The sequence below is a fragment of the Ursus arctos genome, unplaced genomic scaffold (genome assembly GCF_023065955.2).
Source record: "Ursus arctos isolate Adak ecotype North America unplaced genomic scaffold, UrsArc2.0 scaffold_14, whole genome shotgun sequence".
Lineage (NCBI taxonomy): Eukaryota > Metazoa > Chordata > Mammalia > Carnivora > Ursidae > Ursus > Ursus arctos.
The window spans coordinates 9,882,132-9,907,464 of record NW_026622808.1 but is presented as its reverse complement, the minus strand read 5'-3'; the positions used below and the strand labels follow the sequence as shown (position 1 = coordinate 9,907,464).

At 59.8% G+C, this 25,333-nt stretch overlaps 5 protein-coding genes and 4 non-coding genes across 9 annotated transcripts; 8 read left to right on the top strand and 1 right to left on the bottom strand.

The window, feature by feature from the left end:
• Nucleotides 1-878: 878 nt before the first annotated feature.
• SENP3 (SUMO specific peptidase 3) lies at nt 879-8,711 on the top strand. The gene is made up of 11 exons (XM_026520880.4): nt 879-1,156; nt 2,030-2,755; nt 3,535-3,774; nt 3,869-3,980; nt 4,487-4,634; nt 4,764-4,811; nt 5,427-5,504; nt 7,209-7,346; nt 7,506-7,589; nt 7,705-7,755; nt 8,177-8,711. The coding sequence occupies exons 2-11, from the start codon at nt 2,041-2,043 to the stop codon at nt 8,285-8,287; spliced, it is 1,725 nt and encodes a 574-aa protein (XP_026376665.1). The 5' UTR covers nt 879-1,156; nt 2,030-2,040; the 3' UTR covers nt 8,288-8,711.
• A 661-nt stretch (nt 8,712-9,372) lies between these two features.
• EIF4A1 (eukaryotic translation initiation factor 4A1) lies at nt 9,373-15,490 on the top strand. The gene is made up of 11 exons (XM_026520887.4): nt 9,373-9,463; nt 10,751-10,799; nt 11,169-11,301; nt 11,735-11,874; nt 13,062-13,230; nt 13,524-13,633; nt 13,832-13,975; nt 14,055-14,192; nt 14,302-14,391; nt 14,640-14,719; nt 14,832-15,490. The coding sequence occupies exons 1-11, from the start codon at nt 9,441-9,443 to the stop codon at nt 14,974-14,976; spliced, it is 1,221 nt and encodes a 406-aa protein (XP_026376672.1). The 5' UTR covers nt 9,373-9,440; the 3' UTR covers nt 14,977-15,490.
• On the top strand, nt 11,336-11,470 carry LOC113271355 (small nucleolar RNA SNORA48). Its single transcript, XR_003322125.1, has one exon. It is a non-coding gene; the product is annotated as a small nucleolar RNA SNORA48 (small nucleolar RNA).
• LOC113271356 (small nucleolar RNA SNORA48) lies at nt 12,421-12,565 on the top strand. Its single transcript, XR_003322126.1, has one exon. It is a non-coding gene; the product is annotated as a small nucleolar RNA SNORA48 (small nucleolar RNA).
• On the top strand, nt 13,289-13,429 carry LOC113271359 (small nucleolar RNA SNORD10). The gene has a single exon (XR_003322129.1). It is a non-coding gene; the product is annotated as a small nucleolar RNA SNORD10 (small nucleolar RNA).
• On the top strand, nt 14,425-14,566 carry LOC113271350 (small nucleolar RNA SNORA67). Its single transcript, XR_003322120.1, has one exon. It is a non-coding gene; the product is annotated as a small nucleolar RNA SNORA67 (small nucleolar RNA).
• Nucleotides 15,491-15,570: 80 nt separating the features above from the next.
• Nucleotides 15,571-17,996, top strand: CD68 (CD68 molecule). Its single transcript, XM_026520892.4, has 6 exons — nt 15,571-16,146; nt 16,229-16,641; nt 16,781-16,900; nt 17,025-17,097; nt 17,207-17,377; nt 17,634-17,996. The coding sequence occupies exons 1-6, from the start codon at nt 16,098-16,100 to the stop codon at nt 17,765-17,767; spliced, it is 960 nt and encodes a 319-aa protein (XP_026376677.1). The 5' UTR covers nt 15,571-16,097; the 3' UTR covers nt 17,768-17,996.
• Nucleotides 17,997-19,527: 1,531 nt separating this feature from the next.
• Nucleotides 19,528-23,261, top strand: MPDU1 (mannose-P-dolichol utilization defect 1). Its single transcript, XM_026520894.4, has 7 exons — nt 19,528-19,673; nt 21,105-21,170; nt 21,363-21,495; nt 21,800-21,885; nt 22,005-22,123; nt 22,293-22,403; nt 22,533-23,261. Exons 1-7 carry the CDS (start codon nt 19,571-19,573, stop codon nt 22,653-22,655), a joined length of 741 nt encoding a protein of 246 aa, XP_026376679.1. The 5' UTR covers nt 19,528-19,570; the 3' UTR covers nt 22,656-23,261.
• SOX15 (SRY-box transcription factor 15) lies at nt 23,241-25,213 on the bottom strand. Its single transcript, XM_026520908.4, has 2 exons — nt 24,216-25,213; nt 23,241-23,623 (listed from the first exon to the last, which is right to left on the bottom strand). Exons 1-2 carry the CDS (start codon nt 24,746-24,748, stop codon nt 23,455-23,457), a joined length of 702 nt encoding a protein of 233 aa, XP_026376693.1. The 5' UTR covers nt 24,749-25,213; the 3' UTR covers nt 23,241-23,454.
• Nucleotides 25,214-25,333: the final 120 nt, after the last annotated feature.

The window sequence follows — 25,333 nt, the reverse complement described above, 5'->3', positions numbered from 1 at the left end:
GTTGGGGGGTGGGGTGGGCAATGCCAGGCCTTGTCTGGACCTACTTTGGGCCCTACTGGAATGCTTCCAGAACAGCACCGCCACCTAGCGGCTGTTTGAGAGAATCAGCCTGCGTGTTGGCACAAGCCCACGAAGCCTCCCTCCTCTCGGGAAGACTCGTGGTTCCCTACGCCACACCTCTCCCCAGGTACCCGCTGCCTCCTCGCTCCACAAGAAGCCTCACCCCCACTTCTCTCCCCAGCTCCGGGGGCCCAGTTCCCAGCACTGTCTCCGGGGGTGTGTTTATTACGCGCGCGTCTGCAGGGGGTGCCCGACGACGGCGGTCCCTTTGCAGCGACATTACTGCTCTAGTGCCAAGTTCTGCCCTTCCTGCTCTCCACTCCCCTGGCGTGACGGGCCCCTCCAAGCCCCTCTGGGCTGGGACGGGTGTTCGGGGAGCCTTGGGTAAATCGTGCGCCCTAATGCTGGTCTGCCTTCACTCCTCTGGGCTCTTCTTTCTGCTCAAGACCTGCTTAGACTTAAATAAAAGAGAATAAACGATTCCATTCCCCTCGCTGCCCTGCCTAGCCCCGGGATCTCCCCCGGCGCGCCCCAAGGGACCCAGGTTCCGCTGCCCCGGGGCTCGGGCCCGCAAGCGCTCCGAAGGGGCTACGCGGCGGGACACGCAGCTGGGGGGAGGGGGACACGCAAGCGCAAACGGGAGAGAGGTGGGATCGCCGCGCGCGGCCCGGAGCAGCGGGCGTGCGCAGGCGCAGCCCCGCACGGGGCTCGAGGGCGGGACGGTCCCGTGGCGTCTACGCTCTCAAGTAGGCGGGACGAGGCGCGTGCTGGCCGCGCCGGCGCTGTTCGCCGGGTGTGACGTACAAATCGTGCGCCGCCAGCGCCGGTGGGCCTGGGGCTCGCGGGAGGGGAAGGAGGAGAAGGAGGAGGGGGAGGTGGTGGAGGTGGAGGCTGAAGCAGAGCAAGAGGCGGCCGCGGCGGGGCGGCTTGGCGGCGCGGCGCGCGGCCCAGAAGCGTTGGAATCCTGAATTGAGAGGGCTGCGCCTGAAGACAGCAGGAGTGGCGGGGCCGCTGCCGTCGCCGGAGAGATGAGCCGGGAAGCTTGAGGCCGGAGACGCCCGCCCTCGGGCCCGTCCGCCCGGCTTCCCCGCTCCCGGTGAGGACGCCCCCTACCCTTCCCCCAGCTCTGCCGCGGCCTCTCCCGATCCTGGACTTCATTCCCACCTAACGGGGGCCCGGGAGGCCCTCGAAGGGGCTTCTTAAGGCCCTCGGGCGCCGAACTGTCCTGAGCCTGTGGGACCAAACCGGTGTGGGACGCATTCTGGCCCCCGGGAACGGAGCAGGAGAGGGGGCTGGGCCAGCGTGGCTCACGCGGCTCAGTTCTGTCCCAGCGCCTTGATCCGCCTGCCTAAGCACCGATTGGGTTCTCTTTCAGTTTCCTTTAACATTCTTCCGTTTTCATTAGATTTTACTACCTGAACCATAGCCCTGGGATCCCCATTCCCTCCTGAGACCTCCTGAGACGACCTGAGCATGCCCCTCCCCTCCCCGCCCCAGCCCCCATTCATTCCAAGGTGGTAGAGAACTCTCTTCCCACTCTAGACCACGGTTTCCCTGTGGAAGTTGTGTCCTCCTCAGCTGTCTCTATCATGTCAGGATTCTCGTGCTGAGCCGTGCCCCTCATTAGGTGTTCAATTAGGCTACCCCTGGTGGTCTTAAATAGAGAAGTAGAGCCTGGAAATACTGGGTTTAACCTGGGGATCTGAGAAATAGGATCCCGGTGGCTTGCTGCTGAGCCTTATTCTTCTTTGCTCCTATCTGGTCAGGGGAGAAATGATGACACGGACTTTAAAGGGCCCCTTGTGGACCATGTTAACCGAAACGATCGGCAATCTGTAGGATTTTGCGTTTTTTTCCTCTCCCCTTAGATTATTTGCATCTGATTCCAGAGAAGGCATGCTGAGGAAGAGAGGCAAGATCCTGGGGTACAGGCTGTTTGGATTCTGACACTCTGACCGTTGTTTTACAGGCTACTGGAAGATGAAAGAGACTATACAAGGGACCGGGTCTTGGGGGCCTGAGCCTCCTGGACCTGGCATAGCCCCAGCTTACTCAAGTCCCAGGCGGGAGCGTATTCGTTGGCCCCCACCCCCCAAACCCCGACTCAAATCAGGTGGAGGGTTTGGGCCAGATCCTGGGTCAGGGACCACAGCGCCAGCCAGACGCCTCCCTGTCCCTCGGCCCTCTTTTGATGCCTCAGCTAGTGAAGAGGAGGAAGAAGAAGAGGACGACGAGGATGAAGATGAGGAAGAGGAAGTGGCAGCTTGGAGGCTGCCCCCCAGATGGGGTCAGCTGGGAGCCTCCCAGCGGCCTCGCCCTCCCCGCCCTACGCATCGAAAAACCTGCTCCCAGCGCCGCCGCAGAGCCATGAGAGCCTTCCGGATGCTGCTCTACTCAAAAAGCACCTCGCTGACATTCCACTGGAAGCTTTGGGGGCGCCACCGGGGCCGGCGGCGGGGCCTCGCACACCCCAAGAACCATCTTTCGCCCCAGGAAGGGGGTGCAACGCCACAGGTGCCATCCCCCTGCTGTCGTTTTGACTCCCCTCGGGGGCCACCTCCGCCCCGGCTGGGTCTGCTAGGTGCTCTCATGGCTGAGGATGGGGTGAGAGGGTCTCCACCAATGTCCTCTGGGCCCCCAGTGGAGGAAGATGGATTAAGGTGGACTCCAAAGTCTCCTCTGGACCCTGACTCTGGTAAGGTGGGAATGGGTGGAGGGGGGAGTGGGGAGGATCAGAAGCCTCTTGTGGTGGTGACAGCTGGGCTTAAAGCCAGTAGGACGGCACGGGGGGGGGGGTCCGGGATAGCTGTGAAATGTCTTAAGCTCCTCTTTGAGCAGGAACTAAGTCTGGGGAGGTAGTCAGGGCCGGGATACAGAGTCCCTAGGTAGGTGTTCTGTGTGTAGATGAGAAAGGGAGGTGTGGTTTACGAAAGTCGAGCCAGCCTTATGCGTTTAAAATCCCTCTTCATTTGCCCTTTCAGAATAAAGGGGCGTGTGCATCTGCAAAGGGTGCCGGTCTCCTAGTGGTGGGATGGGATTTCTCTGAGTAGTGGACTGCGTCACCTGCAGTGAGTGACACTCTCACTCAGAATGTTTCCTTCGGGGCCTCTCAGCCAGACAATTTCCAGCTATGTTTTTACCAGTCGTTGGAGTATTTATCAAACGTTTGCAGGGTACTGTACTAGGAACCAGGTATACAGTGGTGATAAGTATCTCTGAAATTTAGATCTCTCTGAATCTTAGTCTCGTTTTGCTTCTGCCCTGTGAGTAGTACGTCTTCTTTTCTGTTCTTTACAATCTCTCAGACGTGCTCATTTCACGCTTGAGGTTTCCTTTCCTTAGAGTTTATATTGGTGGATTCCGTTTCAGTTTATCCTTGTGGCCTTATAATTTGTGTGTGTCATTTACTCTTACCCCATTGTTCTTTGATCTGAGCCGCTTTCTCATCCCCATCCTGTTTCCCCTGTCCTCCAGGCCTCCTCTCCTGTACTCTTCCCAACGGCTTTGGGGGACCCCCTGGGCCGGAAGGGGAGCGGGGTCTGGCACCCCCTGATGCCAGCATCCTCATCAGCAATGTGTGCAGCATCGGGGACCACGTGGCCCAGGAACTGTTTCAGGGCTCAGATCTGGGCGCTGCAGAAGAGGCAGAGCGGCCTGGGGAGAAAGCTGGCCAGCACAGCCCCCTGCGGGAGGAGCATGTGACCTGCGTACAGAGTAAGGGAACTTAGAGGGCCCACTCTCTTCCTCACAGCCAGCTCCTAAACTGGAGTCTGGAGGCCTCATCCCTCTCCCCTTTCCCTCCGCTCAGGCATCTTGGATGAATTCCTTCAGACTTACGGCAGCCTCATCCCCCTCAGCACTGATGAGGTAGTAGAGAAATTGGAGGACATTTTTCAGCAGGAGTTCTCTACGCCTTCCAGGTGAGGCATGAATGAGGTGCCCTGAGAAGAGGGCTGGGACCTGACGGTAGGGAGAGAATGCTGCTGCCTTTTCTCCCATAGGGATGTACTTGGGGAGGAGGAAGGGAGAACTAAAGGGGAGGAATCTGCAGGCAGAGTGCCAAGCCCCAGTGAGCTGCAGGGGGTGGGGCGGGGGGAGAGCTTTACCTGAGACCCCAAAATACTGTGTATACCTGATACTCATGTGCCTCTTTCTGGAGACTGGGCCTTTTAGCAGGTCTTCAAAAGGACATATGACCCCCAAAAAGATTAGTTGTTTGTTTGTTTGAAGTAGGCTCCACGCTGAGTGTGGAGCCCAACACGGGGCTTGAACTCAGGACCCTGAGATCAAGATCGGATGCTCAACCGACTGGGCCACCTGGGTGCCCCAAAAAGGAGAGTTTAGATTCTGACTCCGGGCAGTAGGAAGTACTTATGTATGCCCCAGCCCCTCAGCTCTTGTGTGACTCCACCCTCGGCCTCTTCAGGAAGGGCCTGGTGCTGCAGCTGATCCAGTCGTACCAGCGGATGCCGGGCAACGCCATGGTGAGGGGCTTCCGAGTGGCCTACAAGCGGCATGTGCTGACCATGGACGACCTGGGCACCTTGTATGGACAGAACTGGCTCAATGACCAGGTGAGGAGCAGTGGAGACACGGGCCCCAAAAGGGATTTCGGGAGCAGGGTGTCTGGGGCCCTCTGTTTGGGGGAGCCCTGTACCCATGCTGCACCCTCCATGGCAAGTTGCCTCCCATCTTCTCCCCAGGTGATGAACATGTACGGAGACCTGGTCATGGACACGGTCCCTGAAAAGGTAGGCCTTGCCAGGTACCTCGGTCCCCAGAAGACCGTCTGCGGTTCTAAGGAGCTTTTTCAGTGCCCTTTTATCGCTTTATCCATAAAGAGGATCTTTGTTTGTGGGCAGAGGGGGTAGAAGGCAGTCTGTTAAATTCAAATCTGTGATGTATTTTTTTTCCTTAAGATTTATTTATTTGATAGAGAAAGAGTGAGGTGAGGGGACAGGGGGAGAGAGAATCTCAAGCAGACTCCGTGCTGAGCCTGGAGCCCAAAGAGGGGCTCGATCTCTTGACCCTGAGATCGAGACCTGAACTGAAACCAAGAGTCGGATGCTTAAGTGACTGCGCCATCCAGGCGCCCCTCAAATCTGTAATCTTGGTCCTGAACTTACCTATTCTTTTCCCCCAGTGGGTAGTGTTTTTTCCCTGTGGCTAACTCCACAAATTGGGATGGGGAGCAGTACTATAAGGCTAAAAAGGATTTGGTTTTTTACCCTCAGTGAGTTGGAGTGGAGGCTGTTGAAACTGGCCCTTGGAGCCATAGTGAAATGGAGCGATGCGGGCACAGGAGACTTGGCAGGAGGGCCTGAGCTCTTTTAATTCCATCCAGCTCTTTTGTATCATTGGCACAGGTGCATTTCTTCAACAGCTTCTTCTACGATAAACTCCGTACCAAGGGTTATGATGGGGTGAAAAGGTGGACCAAAAACGTGAGTTACCAATTCACATCCGCTTGTGTGACACCTTCCCGGGAAAGGATCAGAGTTCTGTTTTCTAGGAGCCCCTCCCTCAGGCCTGCTCACTCAGTCTTTCAAATGTTAAAGGTCTTGTGTGTGTGTGAGGTCCTGCTGTAGGCACTCGGATTCAGTGTTAGATAAGGGAAATGGGCCTTTATGGAGTTAAGAGTAAATAAGCAGGTGAAATTTCAGCTAGTGCTAGGTGCTATGATTAACTTAAAAGGGTAATGGAGTAGCATGGGAGGTGGGTCCTTTAGATGGGCGATCTGGGAAGTCCTCTCTTTGCTGAGCCTCGAGTGATGAGGAGCCAGCCGTGTGCGGATCTGGGGGGAACGGTGGGGGGGGAACGGGACTCAGGGCGAGAAAGAGCATTTGAGGCACCGAAGGCCCACGTGGGTGTCCTATGTGGCTGGACCAGAGTGAGCGGAGGGAATATGGTAAGACATTCGGTCAGAGTGTCGATCGTGTAGGGATGGAGGAGAAGCTGAGGAGGGCACATCTTACTCTATGTGCCCCGAGAAGCCATTGAAAAGTTTTAAGGAGGCTGGGAAGTCCCTCACGTTTTAAACTCCTGTTGCCTGAGGGTTGGAAGGGGGGCAAGAATGGAAGCAGGCGGCAGACTCGGGGGGAGCACGGAAGCCTAGATGAACGACGCGGGCCAGGGCGCTGCCGGCAGAAAGAGAAGCAGCTTTCTCTGGGGCAGGTTTTGTGGTTGGAACGGATCGTATTTTCTGATGCGTTGGACGTGGGAATGAAGAAAAGCTAGGAATTAGGGAGGCCTGGGTTGGTAGTGGAAATTACTGGGGAGAAGAATTAGGAGGGAGCGCATTTGATTAGGGGGAAAAAAAAAGAGTTCCTTTCTCCCCTCTCGTTAGTTTCCTGCTCTCCAGTTCGAAGGCCGGGAAGTTTCCATAGTGAGGTCGGAGGACTCACTGGCTCCAGCATTTCTTCATTTTGGCCCCAGGTTCAGGGGCTCATACCCTCAGTGACCTGGCAGGCCTGCTTATCCCAGTCGAGGTGGGGGGATGCGCGGTGAGAAGAGCCTGGCCTTCTGCATACTTGTGCTTGAACCCCGCCTGTGGCCCTCTTGACCTTCGGCGGGTCGCCTTATTGTGCCAAGCTGCGTTCCCTCGTTTGTTAGGTCGACCGTGAGAACGTCCTCGTCAGATTGTCGTGTTAAGTGGCCAATCCTTACGAGGAACCGTGCCGTTCTTGTTAGCGTATTATGGATGTTAACTAATTTAACTCTCGTAACAAAGAGATGAGGTAGGTGCTGTCATTTTCAGCCTCTAACAGATAAGAGAACGGAGGTATAGAGAGTTATTACGCAGCTTGGTCACAAGCTAGTTAATGGAGGAGCTGGCTTTACACCCTGGCAGTCTGGCTCCAGAATCCTGAGCCTGGGTTCTTAGCTGCTCAGCACTTGGACCTTTAATGTGTGAAAAGTACCTGGCCATCCTGGGCTCACCAGTGTTTGTTCTGACACGACCTCCTCTGACCTGCCTTCTTCCTCACCCCTGGAGTCCACATATGCTGACCCTTGCCTTACAGGGGAGGGGCTGGGCCGTGTGCTCTGCCCCTTGGCTCCTTGCCTGCACCCCCACTCTTTAGGACCCTCGTGGCAATGGGCAGGACTCTCGGGCTATCTGACCTGACCTCCAGCACCACCCCCCTTAGGTGGACATCTTCAATAAGGAGCTACTGCTAATCCCCATCCACCTGGAGGTGCACTGGTCCCTCATCTCTGTCGACGTGAGGCGTCGCACCATCACCTACTTCGACTCGCAGCGCACCCTGAACCGCCGCTGCCCTAAGGTTGGAGAGGGAAGGGGGACAGACGGGCAGAACGTGGGGAGAAAATCCAGTGGCAAGGCATTCTGGGCAGAAGGGCGGGCCTGGTGGCTGGGACCACCATACCCTGAGTTCAGTTGGGAAACCCAGGCCATCACTTCCTCCTTTTTTCCGTCTGTGTAGCATATTGCCAAGTACCTACAGGCAGAGGCAGTGAAGAAAGACCGGCTGGATTTCCACCAGGGCTGGAAAGGTTATTTCAAAATGGTAAGTGTCTGGAGGGGGTGGGGACAGGGTGGTGAGCGAGGTGTGGTAGGAGGCAGAGTTGAAGCCACACCCCCTAGGAGCCTCCAGGTGAAGGGCCTCCCTTTTTATTTTCTAGAATGTGGCCAGGCAGAATAATGACAGTGACTGTGGTGCCTTTGTGTTACAGGTAAGCAGATAGCAGTTGGGTTAATGTTTTGGGAAGGAGGTGGGAGACCGTTCGGCCTCTCCGATCTGGCTCACAGGCACTTGTGCAGCAGGGAGCACCCTTACGTGTTAGAATGCAGAAACGCGGAGTTCGGTGGTCCTCTCCTGGCTTCCCCATCCCACACTGGGACCGGGGCTCTTGGTGCTTGGTCTCTGGCTGTACTGTAGTTGCCTCCCGACCCCCAGTGCAGGTACCAAGAACAATGATTTTAGAGTCAGACTTGGAGCCCCAGGCTACGGGACCTCGGCTCCCTTTGTGAAATGTGGAAGTTCTTGGAAAGGTCGAGTGCGTTGGATCTGGCTCCTGTGAAGTGTGTAGCACAGGTCCTGACTTGGGGGATGCTCAGTAGGTGGTTCTCATGGCCTGCTTTGTCAACACCCAGTACTGCAAGCACCTGGCCCTGTCTCAGCCATTCAGCTTCACCCAGCAGGACATGCCCAAACTTCGTCGGCAGATCTACAAGGAGCTGTGTCACTGCAAACTCACTGTGTGAGCCACGTATCCCAGGCCTCAAGCCCATTCATTCATGGGCATGGGGACGTGGGGGACCCTTCCTTCCCAAGAAACTCCAGTTCCTTTCCTCTCTTGCCTCTCCCCACCCAGTTCCCTTTGGTTTTTCATATTTAAATGTTTTGATTTCTGTATTTTTTTCTTCGAGAGAATACTTGTTGATTTCTGATGTTCATGGGGGTGGCCATGGAACAGCCTCTTTTTCCCTCTGCCAGGGAGGAGTTTGGCCTTGTGGCCTGGGTGGGGCAGTCACCCCTTTCCGTGTGCAGGGGCGGGGCAGGAAAATCTGTGCTGGGGGTGGTGGGCGGGCAAAGGGATTACTGCCTGCCAGATCTTCAAACTTTTTTTTATATATATATATAAATGCCACGGTCCTGCTCTAGTCAATAAAGGATCCTTTGGAGATACATAGTGCTGGTCTTCCTTCTGTCAGCCACCCTGCCAGAGGCGCGGAGGCCCTGGCGCCGGCCTTCCGTCCCGGGCAGCGACGAAGCCCCCGCAGGGAAGCCGGGGCTGCAAGGGGCCGCCGGTGAGCTCAGGGATGAGCGAGGAGCTCGGGGGCTCCCTCTCCCCGCCCCCGCCCGTGGCCGAGGCCGCGCCTCCTGCCTCCACGGTGCCCCGCACACTCGCAACGGCTCGGAGCGGTGTCCGATCTACCTTTGCCGCAGGAGACGACAAACTAAACTGTGGCTCCGGCGCGCACCTGGAGCGGAGGCGAAGGGAAGCGGCGGTCTCCGGAGCCCGGAAGTCCCTGGAGGCTGAAGCCTCGCCCCTCGCGCGCCATAGGGCCGGCCGGACCACATGACCCAGGCGCTCTCGCCTCCGCACGTGTAGGGGCGCTGGGCCCCAAGATGGCTGCCAGGCCTCGAGGCCTGACTCTCGTATGTCACTTCCGCACCGGCGAGAAAGGCGGGCCCCACAGCCAATGGGGCCGCGGGGCGGGGCCTCTCCTTGATAGGCGTTCAGGTTGTCCAATGGTGGCGGCGTGCCGGAGCGCTTGCGAACTAACGTCACGCCGAGTCGCTGAGTGCCGGCAGGCGGGGCCGAGGCGGCCAAGCCAATGCGATGGCTGGGGCGGGGTCGGGCGCTCTATAAGTTGTCGATAGGCGGGCACTCCGCCCTAGTTTCTAAGGATCATGTCTGCGAGTCAGGATTCCCGGTAAGAAACCCTTTTGCAAAAGGTTGAGGCTACTCACCCTGCCGCTCCCTTCCGAGGGCCCCGCGGGGGTGGGGGTGGGGGGCAGCCGAAGCCCAGCGCCCCGGGCCTCCGCCCCCGGGGTTGTGCGGGACAGCCACGCCGGGAGGCCCGGTCCTGGGGGGGGAGGCGAGGGGGCAGGGCCGGGGCCTGGGCAGCGAGCGGGGACGGCCCGGCGTGCTAGGCCCGGCGGGAGGCCGCTCCCCCCCCCCCGCCGCGGCGCCTGAGGCCCCGGCGCCCGAGCGCCAGGCGGGGTCGCGACCCGGCGCAGGGGACGGCGGCGGCGGCCGCCAGCGCGCATGGCCCGAGCCGGCGGGTCCGGGCGCCTCTCTGGCGGAGGGAGGGCTCGCGCGCTCGGAGTTCCGGGGGTTCCGACGGGACCACTCGCCGGAGCGGGGGGGCGCCCGGAGAGCCGGGGCGGGGCGGAAGAAGCCGGCCGTTCAGTGTGCTGGTTTTCTTGACGGCCAGGACCGAGCCTGACCCCGAGGAGCGGCCGCGTGAGGCACCGGGAGCCCACCCGGCGCCGGGCGGGCGGGTCCATTTTGCCGCACAAGCCGGGCAATTGGCAAACTGCGGATGGGCAGGTCCACTTTCCTTCAGGGGTGAGCGGCCTGAGGTATGGGAGGGCGACGCCATTTCGCGACGGGGGCGGGCGGGCTGTGGATTGTTCCGTGGCGGGGGGCAGACGCCGCCGGGTGGTCGAGGGAGCGAGCACATGGCGGCCCGAGGGGCTCCCCTCCCCCAGCCCGCTTGGCTTCTGAGTGTTGTGCAATCTCCCCCTTCGCTAGCTCGGCTGGGGCTCATTGTGCGCGAGGCCGCCACCGCCCGCGGCCTCCCACATCCGGGCACCGCGAGGCGGGGAGACGGGCTGGAGGGGGTGGGGGAGGGCGCGGGCGGAGTGACGTGGGGGGAAGGGGATGTCCTCCCCTCGCAGCTGGGAGGTGAGGGGCGGGACTTCCGGCGCGCCGGGGCCGCGGGGGGAGGCGCACGCGCTCTGGCTCGGAGCGGCCCCGGCCCGGGACACGTGGGCCCGGCGGCGCGGACCCCCTCCGGGCCCCGGGAGCGCGACGGCGTTCCTTGCAGCTTGCCGGGGGCAGGGGCCTGACTCTGTGGTAGAGGAAGGGCTGTATCCTCGGGGAGCTAGCGGGGTCAGCTGGGGGAGTGGAGGCCGATGGCATCGTGCAGGGCCGTCAGCTGCTGGGAGGATTTCTAACGCGTCTCAGTTGGCCTGCTTCTACTTTAAACCAACAGATCCAGAGACAATGGCCCCGATGGGATGGAGCCCGAAGGCGTCATCGAGGTGAGCTTGCCCCCCTACGCCATTGTCCCTCCCCTCTGGGAAAGGCAGTGTCTTCGGGAGTGGTGGTTGCCTACCTGCCAAGTAGATCCTTCCCCCCCCCCCCCCCAAGTCCTTTACGGTGATACGTTCAAAATATCTGTCCTGGAGTGTGTGAAGCCACTTATTCGAGTTCTTTCTTCTATCTTGTCTAGTCTCTGATTTTATGAGTGGACTGGCCCCTTCTGGTGATTTCCCAGATCTTGTAGGGCCAGCTGGCTTCCCTGGAGGGAGGAGAGGTGGGGGGCTCTGGTGGGGGTACAAGGTCTGGCTGTCTGGTGCTAGAACACAGCCTTGTCTTTCCTACCACTGGAATTTGTCTGTATCCTACAGAGTAACTGGAATGAGATTGTGGACAGCTTTGATGACATGAACCTCTCTGAGTCCCTTCTCCGTGGCATCTACGCCTATGGTTTTGAGAAGCCTTCTGCCATCCAGCAGCGAGCCATTCTTCCTTGTATCAAGGGTAAGAGCCCTAGGCCCCCGGACAAGTTTTGGACTGTCCCTGACCTGGGTAGAGTGGCACCTGGTTGGTGGTGCTTGTCTCATATCAGTCAGGGACAAAGCAACTCCTTGTTTATCCCAGCTTGGCTTTTGGTTTGTGCCGGTGCCTGGTTCATGCCCTGGATACATGGATTGCTGGTTTAATTTCAGTAAGGTAGTATTTTAGCCAGCTCGTAATTGCTCTTCATACCTGTGTTTCTAGGCCAATTTTGTGCACTACTAAGTTAATCTGACCTTCCAGATTGTTCCACGTGGGTCCTACATTGTGATGGGGTAAAGCGTGTGAAGCACTTGATGTTTGCTGTGTAGCTCTGTTGGGTGCTTATTGATTGATCCTTGAATGTTTATCCTGAAAGGTATGTGCTCTCATGGCAAATTTTTGCTCATCTGTTTAGGTTATGATGTGATCGCTCAAGCCCAATCTGGGACTGGGAAAACAGCCACTTTTGCCATATCGATTCTGCAACAGATTGAATTGGATCTAAAGGCTACGCAGGCCTTGGTCCTGGCACCCACTAGAGAGTTGGCTCAGCAGGTGAGCATGTAGCTTCTTCCTCCTTCCTTGAAGGACTGCTTTAGAAATTATTAGCATAATTGGGGTGTCTGGGTAGCGCAGTTGTTAAGCTTCTGCCTTCGGCTCAGGGCGTGATCCCGGCGTTCCAGGATCGAGTCCCACATCAGGCTCCTCCACTGGGAGCCTGCTTCTTTGTCTCCCACTCCCCCTGCTGTGTTCCCTCTCTCGCTGGCTGTCACATAAATAAAATCTTAAAAAAAAAGAAAAATTATTAGCATAATCAAAAGAATCTGGAGAGCTGTGCTCCCCAGAGACAATGGCCCCAGTGGGATGGAGCCCAAGGACCACCAGCTTGGCAGAACTGAAGCCCCGGGAAAGAAAGGGACCACCGTGTAGAGAAGATGAGCTGAGGACTTCTGGATCTCTGAAGGCTTGTTAGGATTAATTATAAGCCCTTTCTTACCCAAACAAAAGCATTATTTTCTCCACCCATTTCCTGATTCAAATGAAAAGGCTTGCGAGGTGGAGCCTGGCTGGCTGGGCGAGTTTGGCAGCTGTTCTGTGAACAACCCCTGGCAGTGGGCAGAGAGACACCTCGGCGGTGGTGATGCTCTTGTATCAGCCAGGGGCGAACCACACGGACAGTCCCGTGTTCATCCCAGCTTGATGCCTGGGTCGGTGGCCAGAGCTGTTTCATGCGTGGGACATATAAAACCCTAATGATCTTTTCCGGGTTTTGGAGGAGAAAGGGTCAGAAATGCTAGTCTCTTAAGTAGAAAAGTTCTGTGGAGAAGTCAGGAGGATTCTCTGCTAACTTGCGAACAGAGGTAAGGCGGCACTGCAAGCAAAGCAGAGGTTTGTTTTAAAGAGTGGACCTCTCCCCTGGCCCAAGTTCTGTGGCGGGAGTTCAGGAGGACCCAGGTAGATGGCATTCTGTTCACAAAACTATGAGATTAAAGAAAACGCGTTATCGGTGGCTTTGAGAAAGGGCGGTTGTTGTGAAGTCTTGTGTTCACAGGAGCCTCGAGCTCCGATCCCGAGCCTGCCACTTGCTGCAGTGGGATCTTAAATGAGGTATTTGCTCCTTTCTTGCCTGAAAAGGGAGTTGAATGGTGCATGTCGGGGTGGGAGAGCGTTACACCGGAACCGTTCTATACAGGGCCTGGCATGGGCGTAGCTAACATAAGGGCACTTTTTTTGGGTCTTAGATACAGAAGGTCGTCATGGCATTAGGAGATTACATGGGTGCCTCCTGCCACGCCTGCATCGGGGGGACCAATGTGAGGGCTGAGGTGCAGAAGCTTCAGATGGAGGCCCCGCATATCATCGTGGGCACCCCGGGGCGCGTGTTTGACATGCTGAACCGGAGATACCTGTGTGAGTCTCCCCAGTGCCCTGTGCTCCTCCACACCGCCAGCGTGCCTGCGGGACGCTTGCTCTGTGATGAACCCATGCGTGTCATCTGAGCCCGGCTTCCCTGTCCCCTCAGCCCTGGGGGGTGTTCTGCTTCCCAGGGCTGCCAGCGGGTCCAGCGTGGGAGTCGTGGGCAAAGGATCAGCCTTCGTCTTCTGAGAGTAGATCTCTTGTCCCTTTGGTGTTCTTTCCTGGGAAACTTCAGTCTCCTCTCAGTTCCCTAACCCCTACCTGTTGGTGTTTTCTCTCTCTCGTAGCTCCCAAATACATCAAGATGTTTGTGCTGGACGAAGCGGATGAGATGTTAAGCCGCGGATTCAAGGACCAGATCTATGACATATTCCAGAAGCTCAACAGCAACACCCAGGTACGAGAGAGGTTTCTGACTGGAGCCGAGGAGTTCTTTGTCGACTGTGGTGTGCTTGGGGGAATGGAGCAGAGGCGCTGTCAAGAATCCGTGGGGTCTCCCTGGAGCCTTTTGATGCACTGGCTTCGTTTCACGTGGTCTGGGGCGGGGGGCAGGCATGGTGGAGGGTCCCCCACCGAGGCCGCTCTTCCCTGTTAGGTGGTTTTGCTGTCCGCCACGATGCCTTCCGACGTACTCGAGGTGACCAAGAAGTTCATGAGGGACCCCATCCGGATCCTGGTCAAGAAGGAGGAGCTGACCCTGGAGGGTATCCGCCAGTTCTACATCAACGTGGAGCGAGAGGTGGGGCCCGGGGCCAGAGGCGGGCCGGCGGGGGTGGGTCGGATAGAGCCCCTGACCGGTCTCCCCTCCCCCCTCCCAGGAGTGGAAGCTGGACACGCTGTGCGACTTGTACGAGACCCTGACCATCACGCAGGCGGTCATCTTCATCAACACCCGAAGGAAGGTGGACTGGCTCACTGAGAAGATGCACGCCCGAGACTTCACCGTGTCCGCCATGGTGCGTGCTCTCGGCCTTGTCCCTGGCGGCGGTGTGTCCGCGCGCCTTACAGCTGCCGTTCAGCACCGCGTGCCCGTGACACACGGCCTCCCCTCTGTTCCCGCTCTAGCACGGAGATATGGACCAAAAGGAACGAGACGTGATCATGAGGGAGTTCCGCTCGGGCTCTAGCAGAGTACTGATTACCACGGACCTGCTGGTGAGTAGGGGGAGCCGGGAAGGAGGAGGGGCTGTCCAAGGTGATTCCCTCTCCAAGGGGCCTGCCCGTGCCCGCTTCAGGAAAGTAGCAGCTTGGAATAAGATCTGGCATGCCTCAGGTTACCGGGCGAGAGGGCACGTCTGTCTCCTTCGCCTGCCTTTGGCTGCCTACACGCGCTGCGGTCCCTCCTGGCTCTGATCACGTCCCCTCCTCGGTCTCCTGCTCACATGTGCTCTCCCCCTACCCAGGCCAGAGGCATTGATGTGCAGCAGGTTTCTTTAGTCATCAACTATGACCTTCCCACCAACAGGGAAAACTACATCCACAGGTAAGTGTAGATCGGGAATGTTCCCGCAACACACCCTGAGCTTAAAAACTTCCATTTCCCCCTCCCTTTCCTTTATCGTCCCTGATACCGAGGTGTCCTTGTTTTCCCCCAGAATCGGGCGTGGCGGACGATTTGGCCGTAAGGGTGTGGCCATTAACATGGTAACAGAAGAAGACAAGAGGACTCTTCGAGACATCGAGACTTTCTACAACACCTCCATTGAGGAGATGCCCCTCAATGTTGCTGACCTCATCTGAGGGGCTGTCCTGCTACCTAGCCCTCCCCAGGGTTCAGTCTGGGGGGCTGAAGAGCAGCAGGAGGGGGGAGGGAAGGGAGCCAAGGGATGGACATCTTGTCATTTTTTTCTTTTTTTTTTTTTTCTTTGAATAAATGTCACTTTTTGAGGCAAAAGAAGGAACCGTGAACATTTGAGACCCCCTTTTCTTTGGGGCAGGCTCTTGCTCCAGGCGCCGTCTCTTCTCCCAAAAACACTAATCCATCTCCGTAACCTAGTCAACCTCCAAACCCCAGAGGCTCTCCCCCGCCCCAGCTGAATGCCTCTGAGAAGGATTCAAGGGGCCATAGCGTCACTCAACCTCATTTGCTGGACCAAATCTGGAGAAGCCCTGAGTTCAGTGGCCCAGGGGATTGTCCCCAGGTGGGGGGAGCAGGGGAGAGAAAATGGTAGCCATTTTTACATTGTTTTGTATAGTATTTATTGATTCAGGAAACAAAACACAAAATTCTGAATAAAATGACTTGCAAACTGCCTGTTTGGGCTTCTCATTTCTTGCCTCCCCTTCCCTCCCACCTGTTACTGGGCACGTCTCCGGCTGTGCCCCCCCCAGCTAGTAGTTACCCTTCCAAATCGCCCTTGGGTTGCTTTCCCCCACCTCCCTTCTGACCACGGAGTGGGCACATCACTGGCTACATCATGACCTGCTCTGACCAGCTGGACGCAAGCACCATCATGAGCACCTCATGTGCCTCGGCCAAGAGGAAGTGGCAGCCGGGAAAAGAACAGAAAACTACAACCCCCTGAAGACCCCATTTCTGGAGAACATGGGGGGGTGCGGTTTCCCCACTGGCTCTGTAGACACACCGATCCCCAAGGATCACCTGCCCCCAAACTCCCATCTACATGTGACATTTTGGAGGCTGGTGGCTCCCACTTGGGAAGCCAGGGCAATCCCCTCACAGAAGTTCAATGACTAACGGGTTGGTGGCTGGGGCTGAGGTGCCTGAGTCAGGCTGGGGGCGGACTGTCTCGGTTACAGGAAGTCAGAAGCTTAATTCCTCCTTTTCCAAAGGCAGGCAGAGGGAATAGGCTTGAGCGAGCCTCTGTGCAGCCAGAACCGCCCCGGGAGGCTGATCTGGCATGAGGCTGGCCGCGCTGTTCTTGGGGGCCTCGCTGGGGCTGCTGGCAGGTAAGGAGAAAGGCCTGAGGGGAGGGCGCCCCGAGCGCAGCCTGCCCGCAGGCTGCTAACCAGTCTTTTCCTCTGCTGGAAGCCCAGGGGACAGGGAACGACTGTCCTCATAAAAAGTCAGCCACTCTGCTACCATCCTTCACGGTGACCCCGACAGCTACAGAAAGCACGGCAAGCCCTGGCACCACGAGCCCCAGAACCACCACCGCAGGCGCCACCAGCCATGAGCCCACGACAGCCACTCACAAGCCCCCAACCACCCCCAGTCACGGAAACACCACAGTTCATCCCACAACGAGCAACAGCACCGCCACCAGCCCGAACGCCTCCACCAGCTCCCCTCACCCAGGGCCGCCGCCACCCCCGCCGAGTCCCAGCCCAGGGCCCCAGGAGGCCATAGGAGACTACACTTGGACTAATGGTTCGCAGCCCTGCGTTCGGCTCCAAGCCCAGATTCGGATTGGAGTTGGGTACCCAACCCAGGGTGGAGGAAAGGTAAAGCCAGGAGCGGGGGGCAAGGGAGCGAGGCCACCGCTGCGGTTCGAAGGGGACACGCAGGGTGGGGCTGAAGGACACAGGGAACCTCGGATGGCACAACTGTGTTCTTACAAAACTCTCATTTTCACTTCTACAGGCCTGGGGCATCTCGGTTCTGAACCCCAACAAAACCAAGCCCCAGGGGGGCTGTGAGGGCGCCCACCCCCACCTGCTTCTCTCATTCCCCTTCGGGCAGCTCAGCTTCGGATTCGAGCAGGTACTTCACCCCCATCCCCCACCCTCCGCGTGCCGTCCTCCCGCCAATCCCTGCTGCGCTCCTGATGCCGAGCCCCTGCCTGCCCCCATCCCGCCACCCTGAGCCTTTCTGGTCACGTTCCCAGGAGCCACAGCAGGGCGCCGTCTACCTGAACTACCTGGCCCTGGAGTACAACGTGTCCTTCCCGCAGGCAGCGCGTGAGTAACCTGCCCTCTCGCCGCTTGCCCTGGCCGTCTGGGCTCCTGAAGGGACCGAAGCCGGGGGCGGGGACAGGGACGGAGAGCTGACCCTTCCTCGCTCTTCCAGAGTGGACATTCTCGGGTCAGAATTCATCCCTTCGAGCTCTCCAAGCGCCCCTGGGCCGGAGCTTCAGCTGCAGAAACGCAAGCGTCCTTCTGGCACCAGCTCTGCGCCTGGACCTGCTCCACCTGAAGCTACAGGCCGCTCAGCTACCCCCTTCAGGGGCCTTCGGGCCGAGTAAGACCGCTTCCTGCCCTCCTCCCTTCCTACACCCCGAGAACTTTCCTTCCTGTCTCAGGCTTGTAGTCGCTCTAAGGCAACTGTCCTACTTCCTCTGCAAGACTCGGCCCTTCTCCCCTTTTATTTACTGCTCAGTCTTCTAGAGGAGCTCCTCGCCAATCTCCCACTTCCCCACGTGCCCCCCACGACTTCCTCCCTCCTCTCGCCGGGGCGGCCCCCACCTTGATGGCTGCCGGCCCTCCCTCTCTGCCAGGTTTCTCTTGTCCCAGCGACCAATTCAACCTGCTGGCACTCATCATCGGCTTGATCTTGCTCGGCCTCCTCACCCTGGTGCTGGTCACATTCTGCATCGTCCGGAGACGCCCACCCACCTACCAGGCCCTCTGAGCATCTGTCCCAACACCAGGTGACACCACGGGGCCCTCCTTTCTCACCACTCAACCCACTCAGAAACAAAGTTACCTTCCCTCTCCGTCTTAAAGAACAAAAGTAGGGAAAGGATCCGGGGAAAGATGCTCATTAAATGTGACACGTTCCCCCCCCCCCCCCGGCCCTGTTGAACCTCTGTCCTCGGTTTTCCCTGTCCTTCTCGCCAGGATTAAAAGCTGGGAGTGTTGGTCACATGCCTTTTTGCGCCGTCCATGGTTGAGTCTCAGGGAGCCAGGCAGTGGCAGGAGAGGGATGGAACCATCATGTGGGACCACCTGCTCTCATGGGTTCATCCCCCAAAGCCTGGCACAGCTGGTGTCGCATCTGCCTCGCCCCCCTTCTGCCTCTTCTTCCGGGCCCTCTGGCTGCTCCAGTGCCCCCTGCCCTCCAAACCAGTTTCACAATCATAGGTGAGGCAGGTAGCAATGGCCAATGAGTGTGGGTGGGAACGTCACACCTGTGTCATTTCCTTTCCAAAGGCTGTGCCGGAGCTCCTTAGCAACACGAACGCTCTGCCCCGCCCACCGTGTCCAGGGCTGGGTGAACGCGCCGATTAAACCCTCACCGCACCAGGGATGCTCCTTTCCCAGCCATGGCAGCAGTGGGCACTCTGACCTCCACCCACAGTCATCCTCTGTGCTCCCCCAGCAACAGCATACCTCCAGCCTGGGCCCGCCGCTGTGGGGTGTACCTAGTGGGAGTGGGTGGCCGCCCCAGGATAGTTGCCCCGCTTTACAGTAGGGCCACAGTGCAATCGCCCGGCAGCCAGGATGGGGCCCTTCCAGCTGCAGGGGCCCTGTAGTCCGGAGACCCACCCCACTGCGGGCAGCCCCACCACCGCCTCCCCGGATCTCGTGTGACCTTGCTGGCTGTGGCAAATAAGGGCTGCTCGACAGCGTGGTCCTTGGAGCGGGCGCCGGGCCGCCAGGGCGTGACGGCCAGGCCCGCCTCCACCAGGATGGCTGGGAGCTGGGGTCCCATTGCGGGGGAGCGGAAGGCATCGCTCCACAGTGGTGGAGGACGGTCCATGCTGGCCTTTCCCCAGGGGAGCTGCTGGGCCCGGGGCCTCCCTGATGTGCTCGCTCGGCACGCGGCCGCACAAGGCGCAGGGGCCGGAGGAGTGGGAGGGAACCGTCGGGCCCAGAGGCTCGCTTTCGCCGCCGCCGCCACCGCCGCCGCCTCTGCTTCACCGTCCCGGCCCGGCAGCTGAGGGCGCACCCAACCGCAACCGCCAGGGCCCAGGGCGAGCCGGGGGAGGGAGGAACACGGGCCTGCGCGCACCTCGGCGCCCCGGAGGGCTGCCTGGCGCGGGCTGTCCTGCCCCCGCCGGCGCCCTTCCCTCTGGAGACTCCGAGACAACAAGAGATAGGGAGCCACGGCGCCCCCACCCAACGCCCTTCCGGAGACTCATGTTCCTTCTCTCTCAACTTCGAACAATGTGGGGGCGGCTGGGGGAAGACAAGATGGCGCCGCGCAGGAGGAGCGGAGAAAGGCAGGAGGCTCAGGGTTGTCTCCTAACTGGAAGCATAAACAAAGGCGCGAGAGGTGGAACCGCGCAGGCGCACAGCTTTAGCACTCCGTAAAATTCGAACAGGGAGGGTGCTTCCGAAACGTGGTCTCTGGTCGAGACCTATTTCACGCCCCTGAAGGTGGGGTGGCGTAAGAAAGAGCGGGGAAGAGGGGGGCGGAGGGCCCAGAGCGCGCATGCGCACCGTCGGTCAATGGCGGCTTGGAGAGACGGGCGGAAGCTACTTTTGCAATATGGCGGCCGAGATGGACGGTCCGCTCAAACGGGCGCTGGTGCCGCTTCTTTTACCTGAGAAATGCTACGACCAAATTTTCGTCCAGTGGGACTTGCTTCACGGTGAGCTTTATCCAGCATCCTATCAAAGTTCTGCTCCAGCGCCCTCGGGCCATCAGTGGCGAGGGACTGTGGGCGAGGCGGAGGCGGCGGCGACCCCCGCCTTGCCGAGCCGGGCGGAAGTCAGTCCGGACGGGGCGGAAGTGTCTCGGCCTCCATAGAGGGGGCTCGCCATTATTTGGGTGGGAGGCCGCGGAGGGGTCGGCCGGCGGCGGAGGAACTACTTCTTTGTGAAAGGAAAAGATGGGAAGGCTAAAACTGCACAGAACAAAGCTAAAATCTGACCAAATCGGTCCAAGCTTCAATAGATCAGTAGACCTTGGGGCACCTGGGTGGCTCAGTCGGTTAAGCATCTCACCTTCGGTTCGGGTCATGCTCCCAGGGTCGGGGAATCGATTCCCGCATGGGTCTCCTTGCCCCGCGGAGCGCTTGCTTTTCCCTTCTCTCTGCCTGCAGCTCCCCCTGCTTGTGCTCCCTCGCTGTCAAATAAAATCTTTTGGAAAAAAAAAAAATCAGTAGGCCTTGAGGAGCAGTTACCCTTGCTTCAAGGCCTCTGAGTTATCTAGGTTTCAGCGGTACTTCCAGAGGCGCCTTCTGCACCCCCACGTCTGCTCATGGTCTAATCCTGGAGTGACTTGCCTGCAGTCCGTCTGTCAGGCAGCAGGTGCACACGAAACCCACTGCAGACGCCAGGTCCCGTGGGAGACTTGCCCAGCTTGCCCTTGTCCGTTCCGGGTCTCCCGCTGTGCTCCCGGACGACTGGGTCCAATTCATGACTCCCACTGGGCCGAGCTCCTTGGGGTGGAGAAAAGTGTGGGCCAGGGTTTCGCAGCAAGCCCCTGAAGGATAACGTGAGGTCCCTGAGCGGGGGACCAGGGCCAAAGGTTCAGGAATGAGTGGATCGGGAGACCTGTCCTTGCACTGGGAAGACACGTGCAGGGGACCACCTGGGTTGCTCAGAAGGGGGGAGTGAAGGATCAGAGGACTCCTGGGCATTGCTCAGCTTTACACAGGGAAGCAGTGGAAGCCTTGGAAGTCACACCAAGAAGATTTTTATTTGACAGAGACCACAAGCAAGGGGAGAGGGAGAAACAGGCGCCCCGCTGAGCAGAGAGCCCGATGCGGGGCTCCATCCCAGGACCCTGGGATCCTGACCTGAGCCTCAGGCAGAGGGTTAATCCACTCAGCCCCCCAGGCGCCCCCACACCAAGAAGTGTACATGTAATCCGCATGGTAAAGGCTGTTTTGGAAAGCCAGCTGACAGTGATAGGATTTGGAGCAGGAAGGCCAGGCCTTTTTCACCTGCCACCAGACAGCCCTGGGCTTCCTTATGTGGGTTTGTCTAGGTCTTAAGGAGCAGCAGCATGAAAACTGTTTAGCCCCGGACTGGGTTCCAGAGGCGTCTGTGCTGTTTACTTCTTTTTCTCTTCTCAGTCCCCTGCCTCAAGATTCTCCTCAGCAAAGGCCTGGGGCTGGGCATCGTGGCCGGGTCGCTCCTGGGTATGTACCTTATCTTCTCTCCCAGCCGTCGGGAGGAGGGTGGAGTGCTCAGATGCCAGAAAACCGGGTGGGTCCCTTAACCGGAAGTGAAGTTAGCATGCTTCCCAGTCCACTCCGCGGCTGCGGCGCTCTGCCCCCGACTGCCCGACGGATGCGGGCTCCTCACCCCTGCCCTTCTCATCCCTTCTCCAGTCAAGCTGCCGCAGGTGTTCAAAATCCTGAAAGCCAAGAGTGCCGAAGGGTTGAGCCTTCAGTCGGTGATGCTGGAACTAGTGGCACTGACGGGGACCATGGTGTACAGCATCACCAACGACTTCCCCTTCAGGTGAGGGAGCCCACCCTCGGGTCCCCGGGGGGTAAACGTCCACACGTCCAGTGGGGGTTAGGGTGAGGCAGGTACAAGGGCGGCAAAGCTCCAGCCCTTCTGGAAATCTGGCCATCTTCTGTGGACGTGGTGAGAGGAGGAGCGCATCCCAAGGATGGCCGGGATCTAGACGGAGTCCATCAGGCCGGGGCTGCGGAGGGTGGGGAGGCATCAGCGAACAGTGGCCCCAGATGGACGGGCCATGGAGGCTTTCCCTGCCTCTTTCCAGGCCCGCCTTTCTTCCTCCCAACTCTTGACTCTGCAGCTCTTGGGGTGAAGCCCTGTTCCTGATGCTCCAGACAGTCACCATCTGCTTCCTGGTCCTGCACTACGGGGGACAGACCGTGAAAGGTGCTGGGGGGTTAGCCTAGAGCAGGGCATGGCTCCGGGGGCCCTGCTGGGACTTCCGGCGTGGGCCAGCCCGAGGTCTGGGGAGGCTCATCAGGACTGCTTACCTCCCTGACCCCCAGGTGTCACTTTCCTCTCGTGCTATACGCTGGTCCTGCTACTGCTGCTCTCCCCACTGACGCCCCTGGCCCTCGTCACCCTGCTACAAGCCTCCAACGTGCCTGCGGTGGTCGTGGGGAGGGTGAGTCCTGGGAGCACGGGAAGGATGCTGGGTGGGGGGAGGACTGGATGAACAGAGTGGGAGCCACAGATGCGGGGGTGGTGTTGCACAGAGGGGGATGGGATGTGTGTGACGGGAACATGGGAAGAGTTTAGATGACAGAACAGAGGTTCTCCACATCCCCCCCCAGCTGCTCCAGGCAGCCACGAACTACCAGAACGGGCACACAGGCCAGCTCTCAGCCGTCACCGTCTTTCTGCTCTTCGGGGGCTCCTTGGCCAGAATCTTCACCTCCATTCAGGTCAGTGCCCCTTCTGCCCTCTAGAGGGCGCTAGAACCCCGCTCTGGCTCAGCCGCGGGCTGGAGGCCGCTTCTTTGAACACTTTCTGGGCTCGGCGCAAGAGTGACCCTGGCCCGCTCGCTCTCGCAGGAGACCGGCGACCCCCTCATGGCTGGAACCTTTGTGGTCTCTTCCCTCTGCAACGGCCTCATCGCTGCGCAGCTGCTCTTCTACTGGAACGCAAAGGCCCCGCACGAGAAGAAAAAGCAGTAGGGCTGAGCTGCCTGCGGGAGCGCATTCCGGGTCTCCGGGCGTCCACCCAACCTCAGGGCCGTTCCCACCCAGAACCAGTCCGCGGGTGGGACCTCTCCTCGTTCTTCATTCCTCTGCGATTGTGAAAGTCTCGAGCCAGGGTTGTAGTGGGAATGCGGATCCTCGGGAAGGATGGGGGTGGGGATTTTCAGGCTGTCACTTCACACTGTCCCGTGCAAGTACTAGTAACTCACTTAACCGTGTTTGGCGGAGACTCGTCCTCAGCAGCGGTTATTCCAGGGCGAAGAAGTCGGCCCTGCCCTCCCCATCTCCCCACTTCCCCGCGACCCCGGAGGGCAGAGCCTGGCCAGTTGAAGCAGCTGGGGGCCTGGGGTTGCGCCCGTCCCCAAACCCGGTTGGGACGGTCTCCAGGACCCTGGTGCTGGGTGGGGGGCGGGGAGGGGGTGGAGAATGACTCAGGCAGGGCCCGAGGGTGGGGTGAGGAGGTTCGTGCTCTGGCAGGTCCGGGCGGAAGGGAGCGGAGACTGCTGGCTGCTGCTGCTGCTGCGTGAGGGGGGCGCAGACACGGGACAATAAAGACTCCGAGACACGGTTTAATTGTAAAAAGTGTGTTCGTCCTACAAAAAAAAGTGTGCTGTTTTTGGGGGGAGGTGGCGGAGGCGGGGACCATACCAAGGCCTTCTCTGAACTGGGGTCCAACACAGTTCTAAAGGGTTCGCAGCCTGGGGTGGGGGTGGGAGGTCCTGAGTGAAGACAGAGAAGGAGGGAGCCCTTCGTGGGCGGTCCATGTCCACCAGGGTTAGAGGTGGGTCAGGGGCATAGGGGCCCCCGACAGGGGAGGGCTGTATGGGGTGGGAGAGCCCGGGGGGAGGTAGGGGCTGTAGTGGGGGAGCAGCTCTCCCTGGAGCCTGGGGTTATTCTGAGGGAGGGAGCACGGCGAGGTGGCCTCTGGTTTACAGTGGGAAGAGCTGCAAAGAGAGAGACACTGGGTTAGAACCCATCCCGGGCTTGGGAGGTGCCGGCAGGGCCCCCCATTCGCAGGCGGGGGTGGGTGGGACCAGCTCTGGCAAGCAGAGGTAGAACTCGCCACCACCCGGCTACCCATCCCTGGCTGTCCGGGCCCCACTGGGTTGCGCCGGCTGCGGACCAGACCCCAGGATGGTTTAAGAACCGTGGCGCAGCCTTGTTGGGGCACGCTCCGGAGCAGGCTTGCGTGCTGCGCCTGTTTTCCTCTTTTGGGGCGGCAGGCCAGGAAGGGGCAGAGTTGGGCCTGGCCTCTCCTTGCCCCGCGGGCAGGGAGAGGAAGCCGGGTCACAGGAGGGCCAGAAGCGGGGAGGAAACGGGAAATTCAGGTTAACTAGGATCACATCCTGGGGGCCGCCACTGCCGGGCTGGAATGGAAACGTCCTCCAGGGAAACCCGGGGCCACCAGAACGTCCCACCCCAGCGGGGCACTGGGCGGGGGGGGGGGGCGTATCCCCCCCCCCCCCCCGCAGCGGCCCCTACTTGGGTGGAGTCGGGGTCCCTGTCGGTTCCTCCGCCCGCTGCCCAGGCGCTCACCCGTATCCGCCAGGCAGGTAGGTCGTGGAGTAGTTGGGCGGCTGGTACCCAAAGCCTCTGCTCCCCTGGGCGGTCGCGAACCCGGGCCCCCAGACCGGCCCGCCGGCAGCCACGCCGCCGCCTCCCGGGCCGAAGTGGGGCGGCCCGGCGCCCGAGCTCTTGGTCTTGCGCCGCGGCCGGTACTTGTAGTCGGGGTAGTCGCGCAGGTGCCGGGCCCGGAGCCGCTTGGCCTCTTCCACGAAGGGACGCTTCTCGTCCTCGCCCAGCAGCTTCCACTGCGCGCCCAGGCGCTTGGAGATCTCCGAGTTGTGCATCTTCGGGTTCTGCTGCGCCATCTGGCGGCGCTGCGCGGAGCTCCACACCATGAACGCGTTCATGGGCCGCTTCACCTTCTCCAGCGGGAGCCCCCCGGAGACCCCTGGGCTCCCGGCGCCTTCCCGCTCCCCGCAGCCGGAAGACGAGTTGGCAGGAGCCGTGGGCGCAGGAGGCTCCAGGCCCCAGGCCTGGTCGTGCGATGGGCCGGGAAGCGCCATGGGGGCGTGGGGCGTAGAGGGAAGCCTTGAGAGGGCGTCCTGCGCGCCCTCCCCTCCAAAGCAGAACGTCGATGCCCAAACCCGGTGACCTCAAAACGCAAGTGTCTTCCGAGTGTGGAGTCGTTCCAGGGGAACTCGTGTCCTTAAAAAGTAGGCGTCGTCCCCAAGTTCAGAGTCCTGAGAACGGAGCCCCTGCTCCCAGCCAATCAGGCGCACTTCGGAGCGCCGGCGCCGGACCCGCTGCCTGGTACCCCGCACCGCGCACGCTGCGCTCTCCGCTCCGGATGCCGCGAGCTGCCCGACCCAGCCCGCCTTCCGCGGACGCGCGCCCCGTCTCCGAGCAGTCCCGGGTCCCGGCCGCCACCGCCCCTCTCACCTGGCCTCAGCGTCTGGGGCTGGCGGGTGGGCCAGACCCGGGAACAGCTTTTAACCTGACTCCTCCCCACTCCCCTCCCTGCAGACCGCGCCTCCTTAAGGGCGCCAACGTCCCCCTCCCTTAGGCAAACCCAGGTGTCCTGTTCCTCCCAGCCCCCAACACTCCCCTGGGGCACCACGCCCCCTCCCCACCCAAGACCCAGTTGTCAA

Excerpts from the sequence above, each read along its gene's own strand:
- SENP3 (XM_026520880.4), top strand. The coding sequence starts at position 2,041 with ATGAAAGAGACTATACAAGGGACCGGGTCTTGGGGGCCTGAGCCTCCT. Across the intron at positions 4,635-4,763 it reads AGAACTGGCTCAATGACCAG|GTGATGAACATGTACGGAGA; the intron begins GTGAGGAGCAGT and ends TCTTCTCCCCAG. Across the intron at positions 5,505-7,208 it reads TGAAAAGGTGGACCAAAAAC|GTGGACATCTTCAATAAGGA; the intron begins GTGAGTTACCAA and ends CACCCCCCTTAG.
- EIF4A1 (XM_026520887.4), top strand. The coding sequence starts at position 9,441 with ATGTCTGCGAGTCAGGATTCCCG. Across the intron at positions 13,976-14,054 it reads ACATCAACGTGGAGCGAGAG|GAGTGGAAGCTGGACACGCT; the intron begins GTGGGGCCCGGG and ends CCCCCCTCCCAG. Across the intron at positions 14,193-14,301 it reads ACTTCACCGTGTCCGCCATG|CACGGAGATATGGACCAAAA; the intron begins GTGCGTGCTCTC and ends TTCCCGCTCTAG.
- CD68 (XM_026520892.4), top strand. The coding sequence starts at position 16,098 with ATGAGGCTGGCCGCGCTGTTCTTGGGGGCCTCGCTGGGGCTGCTGGCA. Across the intron at positions 16,901-17,024 it reads TCAGCTTCGGATTCGAGCAG|GAGCCACAGCAGGGCGCCGT; the intron begins GTACTTCACCCC and ends TCACGTTCCCAG. Across the intron at positions 17,378-17,633 it reads TTCAGGGGCCTTCGGGCCGA|GTTTCTCTTGTCCCAGCGAC; the intron begins GTAAGACCGCTT and ends CCTCTCTGCCAG.
- MPDU1 (XM_026520894.4), top strand. The coding sequence starts at position 19,571 with ATGGCGGCCGAGATGGACGGTCCGCTCAAACGGGCGCTGGTGCCGCTT. Across the intron at positions 21,886-22,004 it reads CGGGGGACAGACCGTGAAAG|GTGTCACTTTCCTCTCGTGC; the intron begins GTGCTGGGGGGT and ends CCTGACCCCCAG. Across the intron at positions 22,404-22,532 it reads GAATCTTCACCTCCATTCAG|GAGACCGGCGACCCCCTCAT; the intron begins GTCAGTGCCCCT and ends TCGCTCTCGCAG.
- SOX15 (XM_026520908.4), bottom strand. The coding sequence starts at position 24,748 with ATGGCGCTTCCCGGCCCATCGCACGACCAGGCCTGGGGCCTGGAGCCT. Across the intron at positions 23,624-24,215 it reads TACCTGCCTGGCGGATACGG|CTCTTCCCACTGTAAACCAG; the intron begins GTGAGCGCCTGG and ends CTCTCTTTGCAG.